General features: G+C 49.2%; 2 protein-coding genes across 11 annotated transcripts in view; both read right to left on the reverse strand.

Moving 5' to 3' along the window:
- LOC308128149 (abl interactor 2-like) overlaps nt 1-9,730 on the reverse strand; it is a 30,318-nt gene extending 20,588 nt beyond the window's left edge. For all 10 annotated transcript variants that reach the window (XM_080493832.1, XM_080493827.1, XM_080493830.1 and 7 more), the window contains exons 1-3: nt 9,561-9,730; nt 7,696-7,863; nt 5,615-5,791 (exon numbers count right to left, since the gene is read on the reverse strand). In XM_080493832.1, the coding sequence (XP_080349958.1) occupies nt 5,615-5,791; nt 7,696-7,863; nt 9,561-9,677 (462 nt within the window). In that variant the 5' untranslated portion in view covers nt 9,678-9,730. The remainder of the gene's footprint in view (nt 1-5,614; nt 5,792-7,695; nt 7,864-9,560) is intronic.
- Nucleotides 9,731-9,938: 208 nt separating this feature from the next.
- Nucleotides 9,939-20,456, reverse strand: part of cyp20a1 (cytochrome P450, family 20, subfamily A, polypeptide 1) — a 21,408-nt gene continuing 10,890 nt past the window's right edge. Inside the window, exons 11-14 of the mRNA XM_080493833.1 lie at nt 20,108-20,172; nt 19,866-19,955; nt 19,175-19,601; nt 9,939-9,991 (exon numbers count right to left, since the gene is read on the reverse strand). Of these exons, the coding sequence (XP_080349959.1) occupies nt 19,442-19,601; nt 19,866-19,955; nt 20,108-20,172 (315 nt within the window). The 3' untranslated portion in view covers nt 9,939-9,991; nt 19,175-19,441. The remainder of the gene's footprint in view (nt 9,992-19,174; nt 19,602-19,865; nt 19,956-20,107; nt 20,173-20,456) is intronic.

Genomic DNA, 20,456 nt, shown 5'->3' on the forward strand with positions numbered 1-20,456 from the left:
TGTTACTGAGTATGAAGGAAGCTGCTCTGTTAGTGAGTACGGAGGACGCTGCTCTGTGATGGTGAGTATGAAGGAAGCTGCTCTGTGATGGTGAGTATGAAGGAAGCTGCTCTGTGATGGTGAGTATGAAGGAAGCTGCTCTGTGATAGTGAGTATGGAGGAAGCTGCTCTGTGATGGTGAGTATGAAGGAAGCTGCTCTGTGATGGTGAGTATGAAGGAAGCTGCTCTGTGATGGTGAGTATGAAGGAAGCTGCTCTGTGATGGTGAGTATGAAGGAAGCTGCTCTGTGATGGTGAGTATGAAGGAAGCTGCTCTGTTACTGAGTATGAAGGAAGCTGCTCTGTTAGTGAGTACGGAGGACGCTGCTCTGTGATGGTGAGTATGAAGGAAGCTGCTCTGTGATGGTGAGTATGAAGGAAGCTGCTCTGTTAGTGAGTACGGAGGACGCTGCTCTGTGATGGTGAGTATGAAGGAAGCTGCTCTGTGATGGTGAGTATGAAGGAAGCTGCTCTGTGATGGTGAGTATGAAGGAAGCTGCTCTGTTACTGAGTATGGAGGACGCTGCTCTGTTAGTGAGTACGGAGGACGCTGCTCTGTGATGGTGAGTATGAAGGAAGCTGCTCTGTTAGTGAGTACGGAGGACGCTGCTCTGTGATGGTGAGTATGAAGGAAGCTGCTCTGTGATGGTGAGTATGAAGGAAGCTGCTCTGTGATGGTGAGTATGAAGGAAGCTGCTCTGTGATGGTGAGTATGAAGGAAGCTGCTCTGTGATAGTGAGTATGAAGGAAGCTGCTCTGTTAGTGAGTATGAAGGAAGCTGCTCTGTTAGTGAGTACGGAGGAAGCTGCTCTGTGATGGTGAGTATGAAGGAAGCTGCTCTGTGATGGTGAGTATGAAGGAAGCTGCTCTGTGATAGTGAGTATGAAGGAAGCTGCTCTGTTAGTGAGTATGGAGGAAGCTGCTCTGTGATGGTGAGTATGAAGGAAGCTGCTCTGTGATAGTGAGTCTGAAGGAAGCTGCTCTGTGATAGTGAGTACGAAGGAAGCTGCTCTGTGATAGTGAGTACGGAGGAAGCTGCTCTGTGATGGCGAGTATGGAGGAAGCTGCTCTGTGATGGTGAGTATGAAGGAAGCTGCTCTGTGATGGTGAGTATGGAGGAAGCTGCTCTGTGATGGTGAGTATGAAGGAAGCTGCTCTGTTCGTGAGTATGAAGGAAGCTGCTCTGTGATGGTGAGTATGAAGGAAGCTGCTCTGTGATAGTGAGTATGAAGGAAGCTGCTCTGTTAGTGAGTACGGAGGAAGCTGCTCTGTGATGGTGAGTATGAAGGAAGCTGCTCTGTGATGGTGAGTATGAAGGAAGCTGCTCTGTTCGTGAGTATGAAGGAAGCTGCTCTGTGATAGTGAGTATGAAGGAAGCTGCTCTGTTAGTGAGTACGGAGGAAGCTGCTCTGTGATGGTGAGTATGAAGGAAGCTGCTCTGTGATGGTGAGTATGGAGGAAGCTGCTCTGTGATAGTGAGTATGAAGGAAGCTGCTCTGTTAGTGAGTATGAAGGAAGCTGCTCTGTGATGGTGAGTATGAAGGAAGCTGCTCTGTGATGGTGAGTATGAAGGAAGCTGCTGTGTGATAGTGAGTACGGAGGAAGCTGCTCTGTTAGTGAGTACGGAGGAAGCTGCTCTGTGATAGTGAGTATGAAGGAAGCTGCTCTGTGATAGTGAGTACGGAGGAAGCTGCTCTGTGATGGTGAGTATGAAGGAAGCTGCTCTGTGATAGTGAGTATGAAGGAAGCTGCTCTGTGATGGTGAGTATGGAGGAAGCTGCTCTGTGATGGTGAGTATGAAGGAAGCTGCTCTGTTCGTGAGTATGAAGGAAGCTGCTCTGTGATGGTGAGTATGAAGGAAGCTGCTCTGTGATAGTGAGTATGAAGGAAGCTGCTCTGTTAGTGAGTACGGAGGAAGCTGCTCTGTGATGGTGAGTATGAAGGAAGCTGCTCTGTGATGGTGAGTATGAAGGAAGCTGCTCTGTGATGGTGAGTATGAAGGAAGCTGCTCTGTTAGTGAGTACGGAGGAAGCTGCTCTGTGATGGTGAGTATGAAGGAAGCTGCTCTGTGATGGTGAGTATGAAGGAAGCTGCTGTTAGTGAGTACGGAGGAAGCTGCTCTGTGATGGTGAGTATGAAGGAAGCTGCTCTGTTAGTGAGTACGGAGGAAGCTGCTCTGTGATGGTGAGTATGAAGGAAGCTGCTCTGTGATAGTGAGTATGAAGGAAGCTGCTCTGTGATAGTGAGTACGGAGGAAGCTGCTCTGTGATGGTGAGTATGAAGGAAGCTGCTCTGTGATGGTGAGTATGAAGGAAGCTGCTCTGTGATAGTGAGTACGAAGGAAGCTGCTCTGTGATAGTGAGTACGAAGGAAGCTGCTCTGTGATCGTGAGTACGGAGGAAGCTGCTCTGTGATCGTGAGTATGGAGGAAGCTGCTCTGTTCGTGAGTATGAAGGAAGCTGCTCTGTGATGGTGAGTATGAAGGAAGCTGCTCTGTGATGGTGAGTATGAAGGAAGCTGCTCTGTGATGGTGAGTATGAAGGAAGCTGCTCTGTGATAGTGAGTATGAAGGAAGCTGCTCTGTTAGTGAGTACGGAGGAAGCTGCTCTGTGATGGTGAGTATGAAGGAAGCTGCTCTGTTCGTGAGTATGAAGGAAGCTGCTCTGTGATGGTGAGTATGAAGGAAGCTGCTCTGTGATGGTGAGTATGAAGGAAGCTGCTCTGTTAGTGAGTACGGAGGAAGCTGCTCTGTGATGGTGAGTATGAAGGAAGCTGCTCTGTTCGTGAGTATGAAGGAAGCTGCTCTGTGATGGTGAGTATGAAGGAAGCTGCTCTGTGATGGTGAGTATGAAGGAAGCTGCTCTGTGATGGTGAGTATGAAGGAAGCTGCTCTGCATTGCTCAAAGCCTCTACAATGTGTGTATAATGTCCATCACTATTTGTCACCATCTAATTTTGCCTGAATTCATCTTTTTCCATCGAAATATAACAAATTGTTGGTTCGTGTGCACAACTCACTACTGCCTTCACGTTTTGTATGACGCCCAGTAACGAGCAACGATTGGTCAATTGAAACCATGTGGTCTATACCTTTTGAAAGCCAGCCTCTCATTGGTTCGCAATTCTCTGACTCATCCTGGTGCGTTCAAATGTTCAAACAATTTTCTGCTTAAAAGCGTGATTGAAGATGATAGTAAAACATTGTGGACATTCAGGTTCCTGGGTTAGGGTTAGGGTTAGGGTTAGGGAACCCTAACCCTAACATTCTGCTATAAACCCAGGCGTGTGAATGTGGCGGACAGATTTCAAAGAACAAGCGATCCAGGAGTGCTTTAAAGGGTTAACATGGGAGAGGTTGGGCTTCTTTTGGTTGGTGGCCCGGTTCTGGACCGGTTCAGGACCTTCACTTCTATTAAAGGCGGACATGTTGTTGTTCACACATCACGTGAACTGAACCAGATGGTGAACTGAACCTGATGGTGAACTGGTGAACTGAACCAGATGGTGAACTGAACCTGATGGTGAACTGGTGAACTGAACCAGATGGTGAACTGGTGAACTGAACCAGATGATGAACTGGTGAACTGAACCAGATGGTGAACTGAACCTGATGGTGAACTGGTGAACTGAACCAGATGATGAACTGGTGAACTGAACCAGATGGTGAACTGAACCAGATGATGAACTGGTGAACTGAACCAGATGATGAACTGGTGAACTGAACCAGATGGTGAACTGAACCAGATGATGAACTGGTGAACTGAACCAGATGGTGAACTGAACCAGATGATGAACTGGTGAACTGAACCAGATGGTGAACTGAACCAGATGAACTGGTGAACTGAACCAGATGGTGAACTGGTGAACTGAACCAGATGGTGAACTGGTGAACTGAACCAGATGGTGAACTGAACCAGATGAACTGGTGAACTGAACCAGAACTCAAACAGTTAATGTTTTCACATATCAGACTTATTGATCCACATTATCAACACAGCTAATCTGCAGTGTTCTAGAGGGTTCTTTAGTGAAACGTTGCTGCCGAATCAGCAGCTCCATGATCAATAGAACTGAGAGATTATTAATGATATAGAGCGGTGGATAGCACTGAGAGATTATTAATGATATAGAGCGGTGGACAGCACTGAGAGATTATTAATGATATAGAGCGGTGGACAGCACTGAGAGATTATTAATGATATAGAGCGGTGGACAGCACTGAGAGATTATTAATGACAGAGCGGTGGACAGCACTGAGAGATTATTAATGACAGAGCGGTGGACAGCACTGAGAGATTATTAATGATATAGAGCGGTGGATAGCACTGAGATTATTAATGACAGAGCGGTGGACAGCACTGAGAGATTATTAATGATATAGAGCGGTGGACAGCACTGAGAGATTATTAATGATATAGAGCGGTGGATAGCACTGAGAGATTATTAATGATATAGAGCGGTGGACAGCACTGAGAGATTATTAATGACATAGCGGTGGACAGCACTGAGAGATTATTAATGATATAGAGCGGTGGACAGCACTGAGAGATTATTAATGACATAGCGGTGGACAGCACTGAGAGATTATTAATGACAGAGCGGTGGACAGCACTGAGAGATTATTAATGATATAGAGCGGTGGACAGCACTGAGAGATTATTAATGATATAGAGCAGTGGACAGCACTGAGAGATTATTAATGACAGAGCGGTGGACAGCACTGAGAGATTATTAATGACAGAGCGGTGGACAGCACTGAGAGATTATTAATGACAGAGCGGTGGACAGCACTGAGAGATTATTAATGATATAGAGCGGTGGACAGCACTGAGAGATTATTAATGATATAGAACGGTGGACAGCACTGAGAGATTATTAATGATATAGAGCGGTGGACAGCACTGAGAGATTATTAATGATATAGAGCGGTGGACAGCACTGAGAGATTATTAATGACAGAGCGGTGGACAGCACTGAGAGATTATTAATGACAGAGCGGTGGACAGCACTGAGAGATTATTAATGATATAGAGCGGTGGACAGCACTGAGAGATTATTAATGATATAGAGCGGTGGATAGCACTGAGAGATTATTAATGATATAGAGCAGTGGACAGCACTGAGAGATTATTAATGATATAGAGCGGTGGACAGCACTGAGAGATTATTAATGATATAGAGCGGTGGATAGCACTGAGAGATTATTAATGATATAGAGCAGTGGACAGCACTGAGAGATTATTAATGATATAGAGCGGTGGACAGCACTGAGAGATTATTAATGATATAGAGCAGTGGACAGCACTGAGAGATTATTAATGATATAGAGCGGTGGATAGCACTGAGAGATTATTAATGATATAGAGCGGTGGATAGCACTGAGTGAACAGCTCTCTCAAGCCTTCCATTGGATTCCTGCACTGAGAAGAGGAGAACATGTGTCTCTGTGCAGGAGGCCTGGAGAGGTGCAAGGCTCGATACAACAAACAAACAGTATGTCAGCCCTGGTGCCACAGGCAGTGGACACTGCCAGACACTAGTGAACATTTGCCTCCACAGAGAGGAGAGTGAGCACCTTGACTCCGTGGCCCATGTCGTCCAGCAGGCTGTAGTCGATGGGTTTGCGGATGTAGCGTACGGGTCTCTCGGGGTTGGCCGGGGCGATGATCTTGTGTGTGCGGGAGGTGTTTTTGTTGGTGGTGAGGATGCCGATTTCTCTCCGAGCGACCTTCTCTTTGTGGATGTCCACAGTCTGTGGACAAGGAGCACAGGATGACATGCTGATACTTCATGATGAGCTGGGACTTCCTGAGGCTGGACAGGTTTCTACTTTTCTCAACTCAAGCTGGCACTACTTTATCTCAGGAGGTCTTCTACTGGCCCTGGATGCAGGTACTCTGGCTGCATTACTTGGTTCTCCTGCTTCTCTCTGGGGGCTTTTCCACCAGCAAGTCCCAGGGCCAGGTTTAGCACCAGTTCTTTGTCTTTCCCCGGCCTATCAGGGTCTAAGCTGCTGCTACGCTGGCCCCACATGGTTGCTGGGTCAGAGCGGGTTATTGCTACCTGCGAGGCAGAAATTACGCTGAATTGGAATGAAGCCAGACCTCTGGTTCCTCAGGAACTACTAAACAAACTACTGGAAATGAAACTTGGAGTTTTTAGAGCTAAAATGAGCCTTTTAATGGCTTCATGTGAAAGAGAACTTTAATCAGAGTGGTTACATAGGTTACCATGGAAACGGCTGTAGAGCAGTTCTATCATTCTACACCTCCATTCCTCCATGTTGAAGCTTTTGATTCAGACACGTCCAGAAATAAAGAGAAAGGAGCAGAAAGTCACTATGGAATGTTGGAATGGTGAAAAATAAGATCCAACCTTCTTCACAGCTTATTTGTATAATTGTGTTTTCTCTTTGGCCACTCGGAGGCGCCGGACTAAAGCAAGACGAACGGGAAAAAAGAAGAATGGAGCAACAAGGAGACGCAATGTTGTCTCTTTGGTCTGCATCAGAGGTTCAGGTCAGACTAGATGGAGCGACCCGGACTGGAGCGACCCGGACTGGAGCGACGTTACAGTCCGTCTCCTGGTTCCTGGATGAGGCTGCCAGCGCTACATTGGTGAAATCAGTGACGTACAACATTTTGTAGTGACGCAGTGACCTGCCTCTCACTGGCTCTGTTGACAATGGAAAGACAGCCGGTTCTTTGGCAGTGCTTATTTAAGAACCGGCCCTGGACCCGGCCCTGGACCCGGCCCTGGACCCGGCCCTGGACTAGCACCTGGCTCTTTTTGGTGGAAAGGCCCTATCTATGAAGACCGCAGCCTCCAGTCCACTGTCATATTCTTGCTCCTACTGTACCTCTAGAGGAGTAGTGGCCACTGAAATCACACAGCCCCCCCCCCCCCCCCCCCCCCTCCACTCTTCCTCTTGGGACCACCATCCCTTCACTAATGTCTGTGCTCACAAGCAGAACGTAAAGCAGTAAAGCTGTAGTGAAGCTGGACCTCACATCCCTGCTGACTGTGGACGTCACAGGCTTATTTCATGGAGGCTTCACTACATGAGACACATTGAAGCCAGGAACCTCCTGCTCCCCGGGTGGAGAAGAAGGTGGATTCAGGTGGTGTTCATGCTTTCAGTCCATTTCATTCACGCTGCTCTGCTGAAAAGAACATTAGAAAGACCAGCTTGGTTGGTGAGAGCACCAGAGTCTGTACAAGCTTTCGGCCACATTTCCACGTACCCTTGTCCCTAAAAAACTGTGATATTCCTCTGAGTTTCTTACATTGACACATAAATCAGCTACGAGTCTCCACTAATGAGGATTCCTGAAATCTCCACCCACAGTGGAGTGCTAGAAAAACTCTGTCTTCATCACTATTCATAACTTTGTGTTTTTGCTCAGATTATGACTGGCTATCATGGCTTAATGCTTCTCATTACACTGCCCCCTACAGGTCTGGCTGCTCATAGCAGCTCTGAATCAGCCGTATATGCAGGTCTGTGTCAATGAAGTTTTTTGTCAACGTAGAGGGGGAGTATCCGTGTAAACTAGGACCCATACATGAGTCATGAACTCATTTCAAACATTAATGAGCAGCTGTGCTGCATCATCTTCATCAAGTAGCTGATCAGTGTCGGTCTGGTCCCCCCACCTGTGAGATGTGGTTGATGGAGGATTCCATGCGGCGGAGCTGCGAAGCCTGGATGTCCAGCATCTGCAGCACGTTGTTGGCCAGAGTGTTGATCAGGTAGGCTACGCTGGCCAGGGACTGGGTGGTGTAATTCTTGGTCTCCTCCAGCGCCCTCTGCTTGTCTGGAGACTGAAGCAGCAAAATAAGGAATCAAACAGAAGGTGTGGGAGAGAGGAGCTTGTTTTGGTCCTGACGTTGGATTACACTACAGGAAGGAATCATTCTCAACATCACTTAATGAAACAAAACAAAGGCTGAGCTGTCAGCAGTTCATCCCAGGAGATATTCTCTGTCACTTTGTCTTCAGAAGAATCGTGATGCGACACGCAGCGAAGCAGGACGGCCAGGTGGGGTTAGGCTAACCCTAACCCTAAGATCAGAGCGGTCCAACAGACCCTAACCCATTTACACTTGTTGCTTCATAGCAACTAGAAAGGGTCTTGAAGAGAGAGATGTTCAGCACTGTGCTCAATATTCTCCAGATAAAGCCTTCAAATGCAATAGCAACAATGTCTCAGTGGACAATGTCTCAGTGGACAATGTCTCAGTGGACAATGTCTCAGTGGACAATGTCTCCGTGACAGCCAAGCAACATCCTGTCAGACCTGATCAGTCTGTTTCATCCTGCATGTCACAATTCAGCATCTCTAACCACCTGTCTGCACTCACTACACACAAGCTCTGCATGGAGCTGCAGACAGACAGATGTGCAGACAGACAGACAGATGTGCAGACAGACAGAGACAGATGTGCAGACAGACAGATGTGCAGACAGACAGATGTGCAGACAGACAGGTGTGCAGACAGACAGACAGGTGTGCAGACAGAGACAGGTGTGCAGACAGACAGGTGTGCAGACAGACAGACAGATGTGCAGACAGACAGGTGTGCAGACAGACAGACAGATGTGCAGACAGACAGACATGTGCAGACAGACAGACAGATGTGCAGACAGACAGATGTGCAGACAGACAGGTGTGCAGACAGACAGGTGTGCAGACAGACAGGTGTACAGACAGACAGACAGGTGTACAGACAGACAGACAGGTGTGCAGACAGACAGACAGGTGTGCAGACAGACAGATGTGCAGACAGACAGATGTGCAGACAGACAGGTGTGCAGACAGACAGATGTGCAGACAGACAGATGTGCAGACAGACAGACAGATGTGCAGACAGACAGGTGTGCAGACAGACAGGTGTGCAGACAGACAGATGTGCAGACAGACAGACAGATGTGCAGACAGACAGACAGGTGTGCAGACAGACAGGTGTGCAGACAGACAGGTGTGCAGACAGACAGGTGTGCAGACAGACAGGTGTGCAGAGACACTCCCTCACATCAGTGATCATCTGGGGCGTTTGAAGCACCATAAATCTCAGATGTGTCTCTGGACAGCCGACACACACACACAAAGACTAAAATCTCAGATGAAGATGATCCTCCGACCAGCGGTCGCTGGGCTCGGGGTGCAGACTGGTCCCTGACGGGGGTTCAGGTCCATCTTCACGGTCCCGGTTTGGTTGCTGGTACCGAGCAGCGAACCGGCCAACTGGCATCCTTCCGTGGATGTACAAACACAAGAGCAGCGCTGTCACGGACCAACAACACGAGCAGCTGATGTTTTCAAGAGCAGGTCCGGGTTCGGTTCAGACGGACCCAGATCCAGATCCAGATCCAGATCCAGGGTTTAGACTTGTTGTTGCTTTAGCCGCAGCTAGCTCGCTGTGCTGCACCACATTAGCATGAGCGAGCCCAGCAGCCGCTCGCCCTCCGTGGTACAAACACTCACAATACTCACAGGACTCGTCCTTTCGCAGCCTACCTGGACATAGTTACTCTCGCAGTACTCCGCGACTCTTTCCAAGTTGGTGAAGCTGTCCAGCAGCGCGCTGCGCCCCGCCGGGATCTCCTCCTCCAGTAGCATTTGTAGCTCCGCCATTTTCACATCTTTAACGCAGAGTGTTGCTCAGTGGCGCCCGTGCGGCCGGCTGTGGTACTGCAGGAGTGAGAGAGTGTGTGTGTGTGTGTGTGTGTGTGTGTGTGTGTGTGTGTGTGTGTGTGTGTGTGTGTGTGTGTGTGTGTGTGTGTGTGTGTGTGTGTGTGTGTGTGTGTGTGTGTGTGTGTGTGTGTGTGTGTGGGTGTGTGCGCTCAGTGACTGACTGGAGCTCTCTTCACGACCATGGACTCAGGTTGTTTTTTTGGAAGGGGCGTTTATTGTGGTAACTTCTTGGAGAGTCCAGGACTCGGTGAGAACTACAAACAGCACAAATGAAAAGTATACACAAAAGTATAAACATGTGAAAATACACATCTTACGGCTCAAATCACATAAATATACAAACATATGATAAAACAATACCTCAATCGCCGCATGTCATAAAGAGAGTCTTAATAACTTAAGTCTGTTTACGTGAGGTTGCGTTCAGGAGCTGTGGTTCGTCTGTGAAACTCCGCCGTGGGAAATAAACTCTCTCGGAACGTAGGTTCCGCCTTTAAACACTTTCAAAATAAAAGTCTCTAATTTATTTATACCAATGTAAAATTATGCACAAAAATTAAGAGTATTTCCTTAACAATATCAAAGATAGAAAAGAACATTATTACAACATTTACAGTGACGCCCCTGTGGCCAACTGCGGGACTGCGCGTGTTCAATGGCGCCCCCGCGGCCGGCTGCGGGACTGCAGGACTCCCACACAAAACAGTTCAAACGCCAAACAAACAAATGTGACAGAAAGGTGAACATTTCGGTCTGGGGTAAATAATGTGCTGAATCTAGATCTTCCATAATGCTTCTGAAAAAGTCGAAGTGGTGGAAAAAAAGTGTGAAGTTTAAAGGTCTCATATTATACACTTTTTCAACAATGTCACAGAGGCCTCTTATGTCCATAAACATTGTATTCAAAGTTTATTTCCCCAAATCCAGCATTTCTTTGATTTTCAGCTATTTCAATAGGATCCTACGAGCTCGGTTGAGCTGTCAGTCTCCACCTGCCCATCTTCTATTTAATGTCTCCTGATATTAGGTACTCTTGCATATTATTCCAGGACACAAACTTAGCAACAGTAATTCAGTTACGATAGTTGCAGTGTTCGTGCTCCAGGGACATTTTAACCTGTCTATTGTAGTGCGCAAGGATGGGAGTCGGGGGTGGCCTGTTAAAAGACGGTGCTAAAGCTGGCTGTTTTAATGACGTTAAGACGTTCGCTTTACAACCACTACGTAGCAGACTTTTAACTTGGTGAGTTGCGAACACAACAGGACAACAACAGGAAATGACCACCGGTATAAACTGTCCCCCCGGAACTCTGTAACTTAAATTAGGTTCCGTAGGTGAATGTAAACTCACTGTAGGAGCCATTTTATGGGTTTATTGTTTATTTCTGTTTGTATGTGTCCTCCTGATGACTGGCCATTTGTTTTGATTTTGTATTTGCCCACTAGGTGGAGCTAGGGCAAGGTGGAGGTTATAAAGCCTCCACCTAATCAATGCCAGGTGTGCAGGACAGGGGAGCAGACACAGTTTTGAAGCGTTCCAGGGAGACGTGTCAGGAAGAGTGGCAGTAGGGAGGAAAGATTAAATGTGGACCATAGGAACTCAGTATTGGGCTGAGTGATTGATGACAGGCATCAACTTTTGGACTGTGGAAACCCTCAATTAAATAAATGGATTGAAATATCCTAAAGGAAACCTACGCATTGGACCTGATCATTGTTGCCTCTGAACGCGTTTGAAACAGTTCGCCCGTCCTCCCCAGAGCAGCACCTTAAATAGGTTAAGGTGCCGCTATACTCACTACACAAGCCCCCCAGAATTCACCCATAGTCAAAGTCCGGAAAGGGATGATGACCCGACCACGGCGGGTACAGGTGGCAGGGGCCGGGGGGGGTGGCTGGCGCAGCCGGACAGTTTCAGGGTTGGGCGGCAACGGCATTGACAGCGTGGCAGGGGGCCCAGCCAGGTTAGGGGGTGCAGTGCCGGGGGGCGACCGCGGTGCGGGGCCTGGGCCAATTCCAATGGCCTGGAAACGTCCACATGGGCAGGTTTAATCCGATCGATGGAAATAGTCTCAGGCCTCCCGCCAATGTCTATGTCCAGGCTCTTACTCCCGTGCTGCAAGACCTTTAACGGCCCCTCGGAGGGTGGTCGCAACGGCCCGCTGCCCGGCTGCAGACCAGAGTGTCGTGGCATCAGGAATGAAATCTCCCGGAACTCGCAGCACCTGGCCGTAGACGAGCTCGGCGTTTGAGGACTGTAGGTCCTCTTTAGGGGACGTCCTGAGGCCAAGCATCACCCAGGGGAGTTTGTCCACCCAGTTGCCGTCCGTTAGGCTGACACGCAGGGCCGCCTTCATGGAGCGATGGAAACGCTCGCACAACTCGTTCACCTGGGGGTGATATGCGGTGGTGCGGTGCAGCTTGACCCCCAGATCCCTGGCGATCACATTCCAGATCTCTGATGTAAACTGCGCACCCTGGTTAGAGGAGAGATCTGAAGGTGTCCCGAAGCGCGCGACCCACGTGCCGATGAACGCTCTAGCCACGTCGGTAGACGATGTTGAGGCGAGGGGGATTGCTTTCAGCCAGCGGGTCGTCTTGTCCACCATTGTGAGCAGGTAGGTGAAACCATGTGAGGGAGGAAGTGGGCCCACCAGGTCAAAGTTGACGTGTTCAAACCTCCTCTCAGGGACAGCAAAAGGCTCCGACAGGGCCTTAGTGGGGCGGTGCACTTTTGCACACTGACAGGCCACACACGAGTCGACACACGAGTCGACCCAGGCCCACACGTCCCTCTTCAGCCCCCTCCAAACACACTTGTGAGCCACCAGCCTCGCTGACACCTTTCTGCCGGGATGGGAGAGGCTGTGTATTGCCTCAAAAACAGCCCGTGGCCAGCCGACAGGGACCAGTGGCCTAGGCTGACCGGTTGAGAGGTCGCACCACAACCTGACCCCCAAGTCACCGACTGCGACCTCCTCCAGGGCCAATCCAGTGTCCGAATCTTTGAGCGACTGAATCCCGTGGTCCGAGGCCCATTACGTACTCATACGTGAGAAGTCGAGACCCAGCTGCGTCGTGCTGTTGATCGCTCTGGAGAGGCAATCCGCGACCACGTCGGACTTGCCGGCGATGTGTCGGATGTGTTGGGATCTCACCAGACCACAGAAAGTTGCTTCATTTCTAATGAAAAACAATCTTCATTTGTCACTGAGCGTCTCACCGCAGGGGGGTTCTGTTGCCACTGCAGCACCATGCTAGCAACCCCCCCCTTTATGCTAAAAGGAGACTGACTGCACTCAGCCAGTCACTGATTGGTGGAGGCTCCAGGGATTCGACACTTTGGAATGCCCCCACCTCTCCAAAAGCTTTTTGGAGAGGTTCTTTCTTTGTTCCGGCTCTTCAACGGAGGAGGAGCTATTAGCTGCATGCTAATCTTTGCTTTACTAACTAGTTAACTACCAACCTACCCACTTCACATCAAAGACACCATCACACAGGAACTGAACACCGTCTGACCCTCCAGACGTTTTACAACAAATCACCTTCACATCAACTCATTTTAGAAATATTCCTTTAACAGAGACACTCAGGAAGCAACGCTAAAGACCAGCTTCATGTTCTATTGTTCTCCAGCACCTGGTGGAGACCGAGGACCGTCTTCCTGCTCTCTGGTAACCTCCATTCGGAATGTAGTTTATTGTGATACGCCATTTTGTTTTGTAGTTCCATCACACGTCACACACACTCCCTCCACCTCTCTCTCTCTCTCTCAAGCTACACACACACACACACACACACACACACACACACACACACACACACACACACACACACACACACACACACACACTAAGCTGTATATAGGTAGTTAGAATCTGTGTTTTTATTTGTTTTCATTGTAAATAAATATGATTTGTGGAATCATAACTGCTCTCTGATTAATGAGCACAAAGGTGAATGAAATGTCGACCTCTTCTGTGTCCAGAACTCCAAAATCCTTCAAGCTTTGCTGTTAATTATGGTAACTGTAATTAATTTAACTATTAATTCAAATTCCTGATTAACTGTTTAGTAAATCTTATGAGACTGATAGTATTGAATTAGCTGTCATTTCCTGTTAAACAGGTGGTCTTCCTGAGGTATCTGATATAGATCAGATTAAATTTTTAATAACATAATTAATAACTATCTTTGGTAATTATTAATCATTATCGAAGCCAAACTACCAAAACGCAACATAAATGGTGCCCCGTGGGTGGACTGCTCTACATACATACCTAGTACCTAGTGATTATCATGAGGTAAGAAATCCCTCGATGTCTGTGGTGTACTCCAAGATGAATGACAGCTGGTGTTGCCGGCGGGCAGACCACGGCTCAGGCACCTTGGTCATTGGAGAACGTGAGGGGTTTGTGGTTGACGAAAACCATAAACTCCCGGCCCTCCAAGATGACCGTAAGTGTCGGATTGCCAATCAGACACCGAGCAGCTCCCTGTCAAAGGTGCTGTATTTACGCTCCCTGGGGACCAGCTGGCGGCTGAAAAAGGGGAGCGGCTGCCAGGCACCGTTGACCCACTGCTCAAACACAGCGCCAACCGTGTCGTCAGAAGCATCGGTTGTGAGGGCGACCGGGGGCCTTTGTGTCCCCAAATGCCTTGACCCTCTCGCCACTCCAGTCAATGTCTTGGTTGGGGGTCTTGTCCTTGAGGGCCTTGTACAGCGGGCGCATGATGTGAACTGCCCGGTGGATGGATCGGTGGTAGAATGTAACCATCCTGACGAACTACTGGAGCCCCCGGGCCGAGCGTGGGTGGGGAAAAGCAAAAACGGCCGCAACTTTCGACGGGAGGGGGGGCGGCCCCATCACTGCTAATGAGATGCCCAAGGAACTGGATGGACAGCGTTCCAAAGACACACTTCGCTAGGTTAATGATCAGGCCGTGCTGGTCAAGCCTTGTGAAGAGGGCCCGGAGGTGTGTCAGGTGCTCCTCCTCAGAAGAACTGGCGAAAATCACATCTTCCATGTAGACGAAGATGAAAGACATGTCCCTAAGTGCCGAGTCCATCAGTCGCTGGAAGGACTGGGCCGTGTTTTTCAGGCCAAATGGCATCCTGAGGAATTCAAATAACCCGAAAAGAGTCACCACCGCCGTCTTCGAGATGTCTGCAGGGTGCACCGGGACTTGGTGGTAACACCGCACCAGGTCCACTTTGGAGAAGAGGCGCTTCCATGCCAAATGCACAGAGAAGTCCTGAATGTGTGAGACTGGGTTGCAGTCCAGCGGGGTGGCATCATTGAAGCAGCGGTAGTCGCACGGCGGTAGCTACACGGACGCCAGCCACCGTCTGGTTTCGGAACCATGTGGAGTGGCGAGGCCCATGGGCTGTCGGAACGGCGAATGATGCCAAGGCATTCCATGTTGGTGAATTCAGCCTTAGCAGTCGCCAGTCTCTCCGGGTTGAACTGTCAGGCCCTGGCATGGATGCTCCAACTGGGGACTCCATTGTTCTACTGAGGGACTTCAACGCCCACGTTGGCAACGACAGTGAGACTTGGATGGGGGTGATTGGGAGGAACGGCCGCCCTGATCTGAACCCGAGTGGTGTTCTGTTATTGGACTTCTGTGCTAGTCACAGTTTGGCCATAACGAACACCATGTTCCAGCACAGGGGTGTCCATAAGTGCACTTGGCACCAGGACACACTAGGCCAGAGATCGATGATAGACTTTGTGGTCATGTCACCCGATCTCCGGCCATGTGTCATCTCTCACCTGGTGGTGAGTTGGATGCGCTGGACGGGGAGGAAGCCGGACAGACTCGGCAGGCCCAAACGTGTCATGAGGGTCTGTTGGGAACGCCTGGCCGAGCCCTCTGTCCACGCAGTCTTCAACTCCCGCCTCCAGGAGAGCTTCTCACGGATTCCGGGGGAGGTTGGAGACATTGAGTTCGAGTGGACTATATTCTCCACCTCCATTGTCAAAGCTGCCGCTCGGAGCTGTGGTCGCAGGGTCTCTGGTGCCTGTCGTGGCAAGAAGGAGTCCTATCGGGGGCTGTTAGCTCACAGGACGCCCGAGGCAGCTGACAGGTACCGGCAGGCCAGGCGAGCCGCAGCCCGGACCGTGGTGAAGGCAAAAACTTGGGTCTGGGAGGAGTTCAGGGAGGCCATGGAGGAGGACTACCGGTCGGCCCCGAAGAAATAAGAAATTCTGGCAAACCGTCCGGTGCCTCAGGAGGGGGAAGCAGTTTTTCACCAACACTGTTTACGGTGGAGGGGGGGGGGAGCTGCTGACCTCAACTGGAGATGTCGTCGGGCGGTGGAAGGAATACTTCGAGGACCTCCTCAATCCCACCATCACGTCTTCCACTGAGGAAGCAGAGGCTGGGTTCTCAGAGGTAGACTCGTCCATTACCCAGGCTGAAGTCACCGAGGTAGTTGCTAAGCTCCTCGGTGGCAAGGCACCGGGAGTGGATGAGAACCACCCTGAGTTCCTTAAGTCTCTGGATGTGCAGGGACTGTCATGGCTGACACGTCTCTGCACCATGGCGTGGTGGTCGGGGACAGTGCCTCTGGAGTGGCGGACCGGGGTGGTGGTCCGTCTTTTTAAGAAGGGGGATCGGAGGGTGTGTTCCAACTACAGGGGGATCACACTCCTCAGCCTCCCCGGGAAAGTCTATTCCGGGGTACTGGAGAGGAGGATCCGGCCGTTAGTCGAACCTCGGATCCAAGAGGGACAATGCGGTTTTCGTCCTGGTCGCAGAACACTGGACCAGCTCTATACTCTCCACCGGGTGCTCAAGGGTTCATGGCAGTTCGCCCAACCAGTCCACATGTGTTTTGTGGATCTGGAGAAGGCGTTCGACCGTGTCCCTCGGGACGTCCTGTGGGGGGTGTTCCGGGAGTATGGAGTCCAGGACCCTTTGCTAAGGGCTGTCCGGTCCCTGGACGCCCGGAGCAGGAGTTTGGTTCATATTGCCGGCAGTAAGTCGGACCTGTTCCCAGTGCACGTTGGCCTCCGGCAGGGCTGTCCTTTGTCACCGGTTCTGTTCATAACTTTTATGGACAGAATTTCTAGGCACAGCCAGGGACCGGAGGGGGTCCGGTTTGGGGACCACAGGATCTCGTCTCTGCTCTTTGCAGACGATGTGGTCCTGGTGGCTTCATCAAACCTGGACCTTCAGCGTGCACTGGGGCGGTTCTCAGCCGAGTGTGACGCAACTGGGATGAGGATCAGCACCTCTAAATCCGAGGCCATGGTTCTCCACCGGAAAAAGGTGGCTTGCCCCCTTCAGGTGGGTGGAGAGACCTTGTCCCAAGTGGAGGAGTTCAGGTATCTGGGGGTCTTGTTCAGGAGTGGGGGGAAGATGGAGCGTGAGATCGACAGGCGGATCGGTGCAGCGTCTGCAGTTCTGCGGTCGCTGTATCGGTCCGTCATGGTGAAGAAGGAGCTAAGCCAAAAGGCGAGGCTCTGGATTTACTGCTCCACCTTCCTTCCTAACCTCACCTATGGTCATGAGCCAGTCCATCTTCCTTCCTCCCCTCACCTATGGTCATGAGCCAGTCCACCTTCTTTCCTAACCTCACCTATGATCATGAGCAAGTCCACCTTCCTTCCTAACCTCACCTATGGTCATGAGCCAGTCCACCTTCCTTCCTAACCTCACCTATGGTCATGAGCCAGTCCACCTTCCTTCCTCCCCTCACCTATGGTCATGAGCCAGTCCACCTTCCTTCCTAACCTCACCTATGGTCATGAGCCAGTCCATCTTCCTTCCTCCCCTCACCTATGGTCATGAGCCAGTCCACCTTCTTTCCTAACCTCACCTATGATCATGAGCAAGTCCACCTTCCTTCCTAACCTCACCTATGGTCATGAGCCAGTCCACCTTCCTTCCTCCCCTCACCTATGGTCATGAGCCAGTCCACCTTCCTTCCTAACCTCACCTATGGTCATGAGCCAGTCCACCTTCCTTCCTAACCTCACCTATGGTCATGAGCCAGTCCACCTTCCTTCCTCCCCTCACCTATGGTCATGAGCCAGTCCACCTTCCTTCCTACCCTCACCTATGGTCATGAGCCAGTCCACCTTCCTTCCTCCCCTCACCTATGGTCATGAGCCAGTCCACCTTCCTTCCTAACCTCACCTATGGTCATGAGCCAGTCCACCTTCCTTCCTAACCTCACCTATGCTCATGAGCTTTGGGTCATGTAGTTCGTATTCATCTTAAGCACTTGACCAGGATATTAATGATGACTTCAGCCATGAATTTTCAACCTCATTAAGAATTTTTCCAGAATCTCTCTTTCCCACTATGACCAGTATTGGGGGGTTCGATATAAATCCCAGTTCAATATCCTTCCACAGAGCTTGATCATTTGGGTTACACAGATTGAATTTGTTCTGAATTAAAAGTCTTTTAGATTTGGTACTGCCATTCCCCCTTTTTCTTTGCAAAGTTGGAATGTTTTGAATCTCACTCGTGATTTCTTTCCCCGACCGTTTGTATCTGGAGATCAGCTCCTCCCATTCCAAAAAGGTTCTTTTTTTGTCATTTCAACAGGGAGAGCCTGAAAAAGAACCCTTGGTAGTATGTTCATTTTCACTGATTCGATTGTTTGAGTCAGGCTTAAAAAGGGAAATGGCAGTCCATCTCTGAATATCCTGTTTGATTTTTGTGAGAAGATCATCGTAATTACATTTGGCTATAGCTGAAGTGTCGGTGGGAATGACAACTGCCAAATATTTCAAAGTAGTCAGGTCCCATTTTAGATTCAATTCTTTTTGTAAGTTTGTTGGAAGATCATAGTTTAAGGTAATTATTTGAGTTTTACTTACATTCAATTTATATCCTGCATAACTGCCAAAGGTGTTTAGGTATTTTAACAACCCTGGCAGTGATTGCATTGGTTCACGTAAATATATGAAGACATCATCAGCATATAGCGCCACCTTATGAATGTCTGTTAGGAGGCTCTATGTAGAGGGAGAACAAGAGGCGACAGCCTTGTCTAGTTCCACGTTCCAATTCAATCGTATTAGATAAGTTACCATTTATTATTATTCGAGCCGTTGGTTTTGTGTACATTACAATAGTTTGAATAAAATGATCATGGAAACCAAAGTTCACTAACACCGACTCTGTGAGCAAGAGCTTTTTATATACAAAGGCCCCAACGCCGCCTCAATCTTATGTTTTTTAATGTGGTTCACAATGTGAAGAGTGGGTCTAATATTATCATGCCTTCGTCTCCGAGATGAAGCCTGTTTGATCAGCATTAATGAGTTTGGGTAAAACGCTGGTGTTGTTTAAATGAAGCATGTGTCATTATTTAAGCTGGTCTGGTCACATTGTTTTACAATAAAACACAAAACAATGACAGACGTGAGTAGTTCTGGTGTAACGTCATACATGATACATGAGCTTTGACGTACCTGCTGGAAACACTCCATGTGTGACTGGGATCAAAAGAGGAAAGGGACACAAATTCACAGTAAAGTTTCAAATATTTAATATAGAAGATGATTGAATAAAAAAGGAAAGTTGTGAAGGCTCCTGTTAAAGATCTGTGGACATCAGAGATCACCAGTGGACGTGTGTCAGCTGGAAGAACAGAGCTTTAAAGTGACTTGTCAGGGTCACCCCCCCTACCCCCCCAATACTTTACTGGTCATGACACCTGAGGGTTTCAAGTTACTCAGTTACTTTAGGCTGCTCCGTCTGCTGACGGTGATCCAGGTCTCATCCTTGGGGGAGGACACCAGCTCAGACCGGACCTCCGACACGTGTCCCTTCAGCCGCTGGAGCTTCAGCCGCCGCACCACCGTGGCGAGCAGCACCGTGGCCACCGTGTAGGCCAACCTGAGGCGAGCAGAGCCAGAGTGTCACTTCCTCATCTGCTTCTAACTAATGCTTTCTGATGAGCTGCTGACTCTTGAAGTTCATCTCCTTCCACTTGATGTCATCCTTCTAGTTCTACTGTGTTATTACTATCGTCATGCTGCTGCCTGTCCAGTTCCATCTACTTCTTCTACTTCTTCTTTTTGTTTAGATTGAATTGCATCTTTACAAGTTGAGTTTGTGATGGAAGTCGTCGTCTGGTGTTGTTTTAATCGCGGTGTGTACCTGAGCTCTGGACAGCTTTGATTCCCAGAGAATCCCAGCAGACAAAAGCTTTTCCTGGCAGACTCTTCTTCAAATCGCTCCGGATCAAACCTGAGGAGGACAAAGAAAGGGTTGGTCACTAAACTAACACTCTGTTACTTTCTCTTCACCTCAGTGACACCAGAAGAGACTAACGGGATCATTAGTCTCCATCTTTCTTTGACTGAGTCAGAAACGCTGCCTTAGCAAGGATGACTCAGCACCTGTACGGGTCCGTCCAGGTGTTGGAGTCCTGTAAGACCACGCCCAGGGCATACACCACCAGAGTCTGAAAACAACAACAGAAGAGGAAAACAACACAGCTCAGGGGCCTGAATTACAACATCTGGATTGATTTCAGGATTAACTCTGGTTTCTCTTCTCCATTAACTTCAGGATTAGAGTTCCACATATTCTGGTATGTTAATCCAGATAACAGAGGTATTCTGGTATGTTAATCCAGATAACAGGTATTCTGGTATGTTAATCCAGATAACAGGTATTCTGGTATGTTAATCCAGATAACAGAGGTTTTCTGGTATGTTAATTCAGGTGCAGTGTGTCAGCAGTGTG

This window comes from Lipophrys pholis (assembly GCF_963383615.2).
Source record: "Lipophrys pholis genome assembly, contig: SCAFFOLD_54, whole genome shotgun sequence".
Lineage (NCBI taxonomy): Eukaryota > Metazoa > Chordata > Actinopteri > Blenniiformes > Blenniidae > Lipophrys > Lipophrys pholis.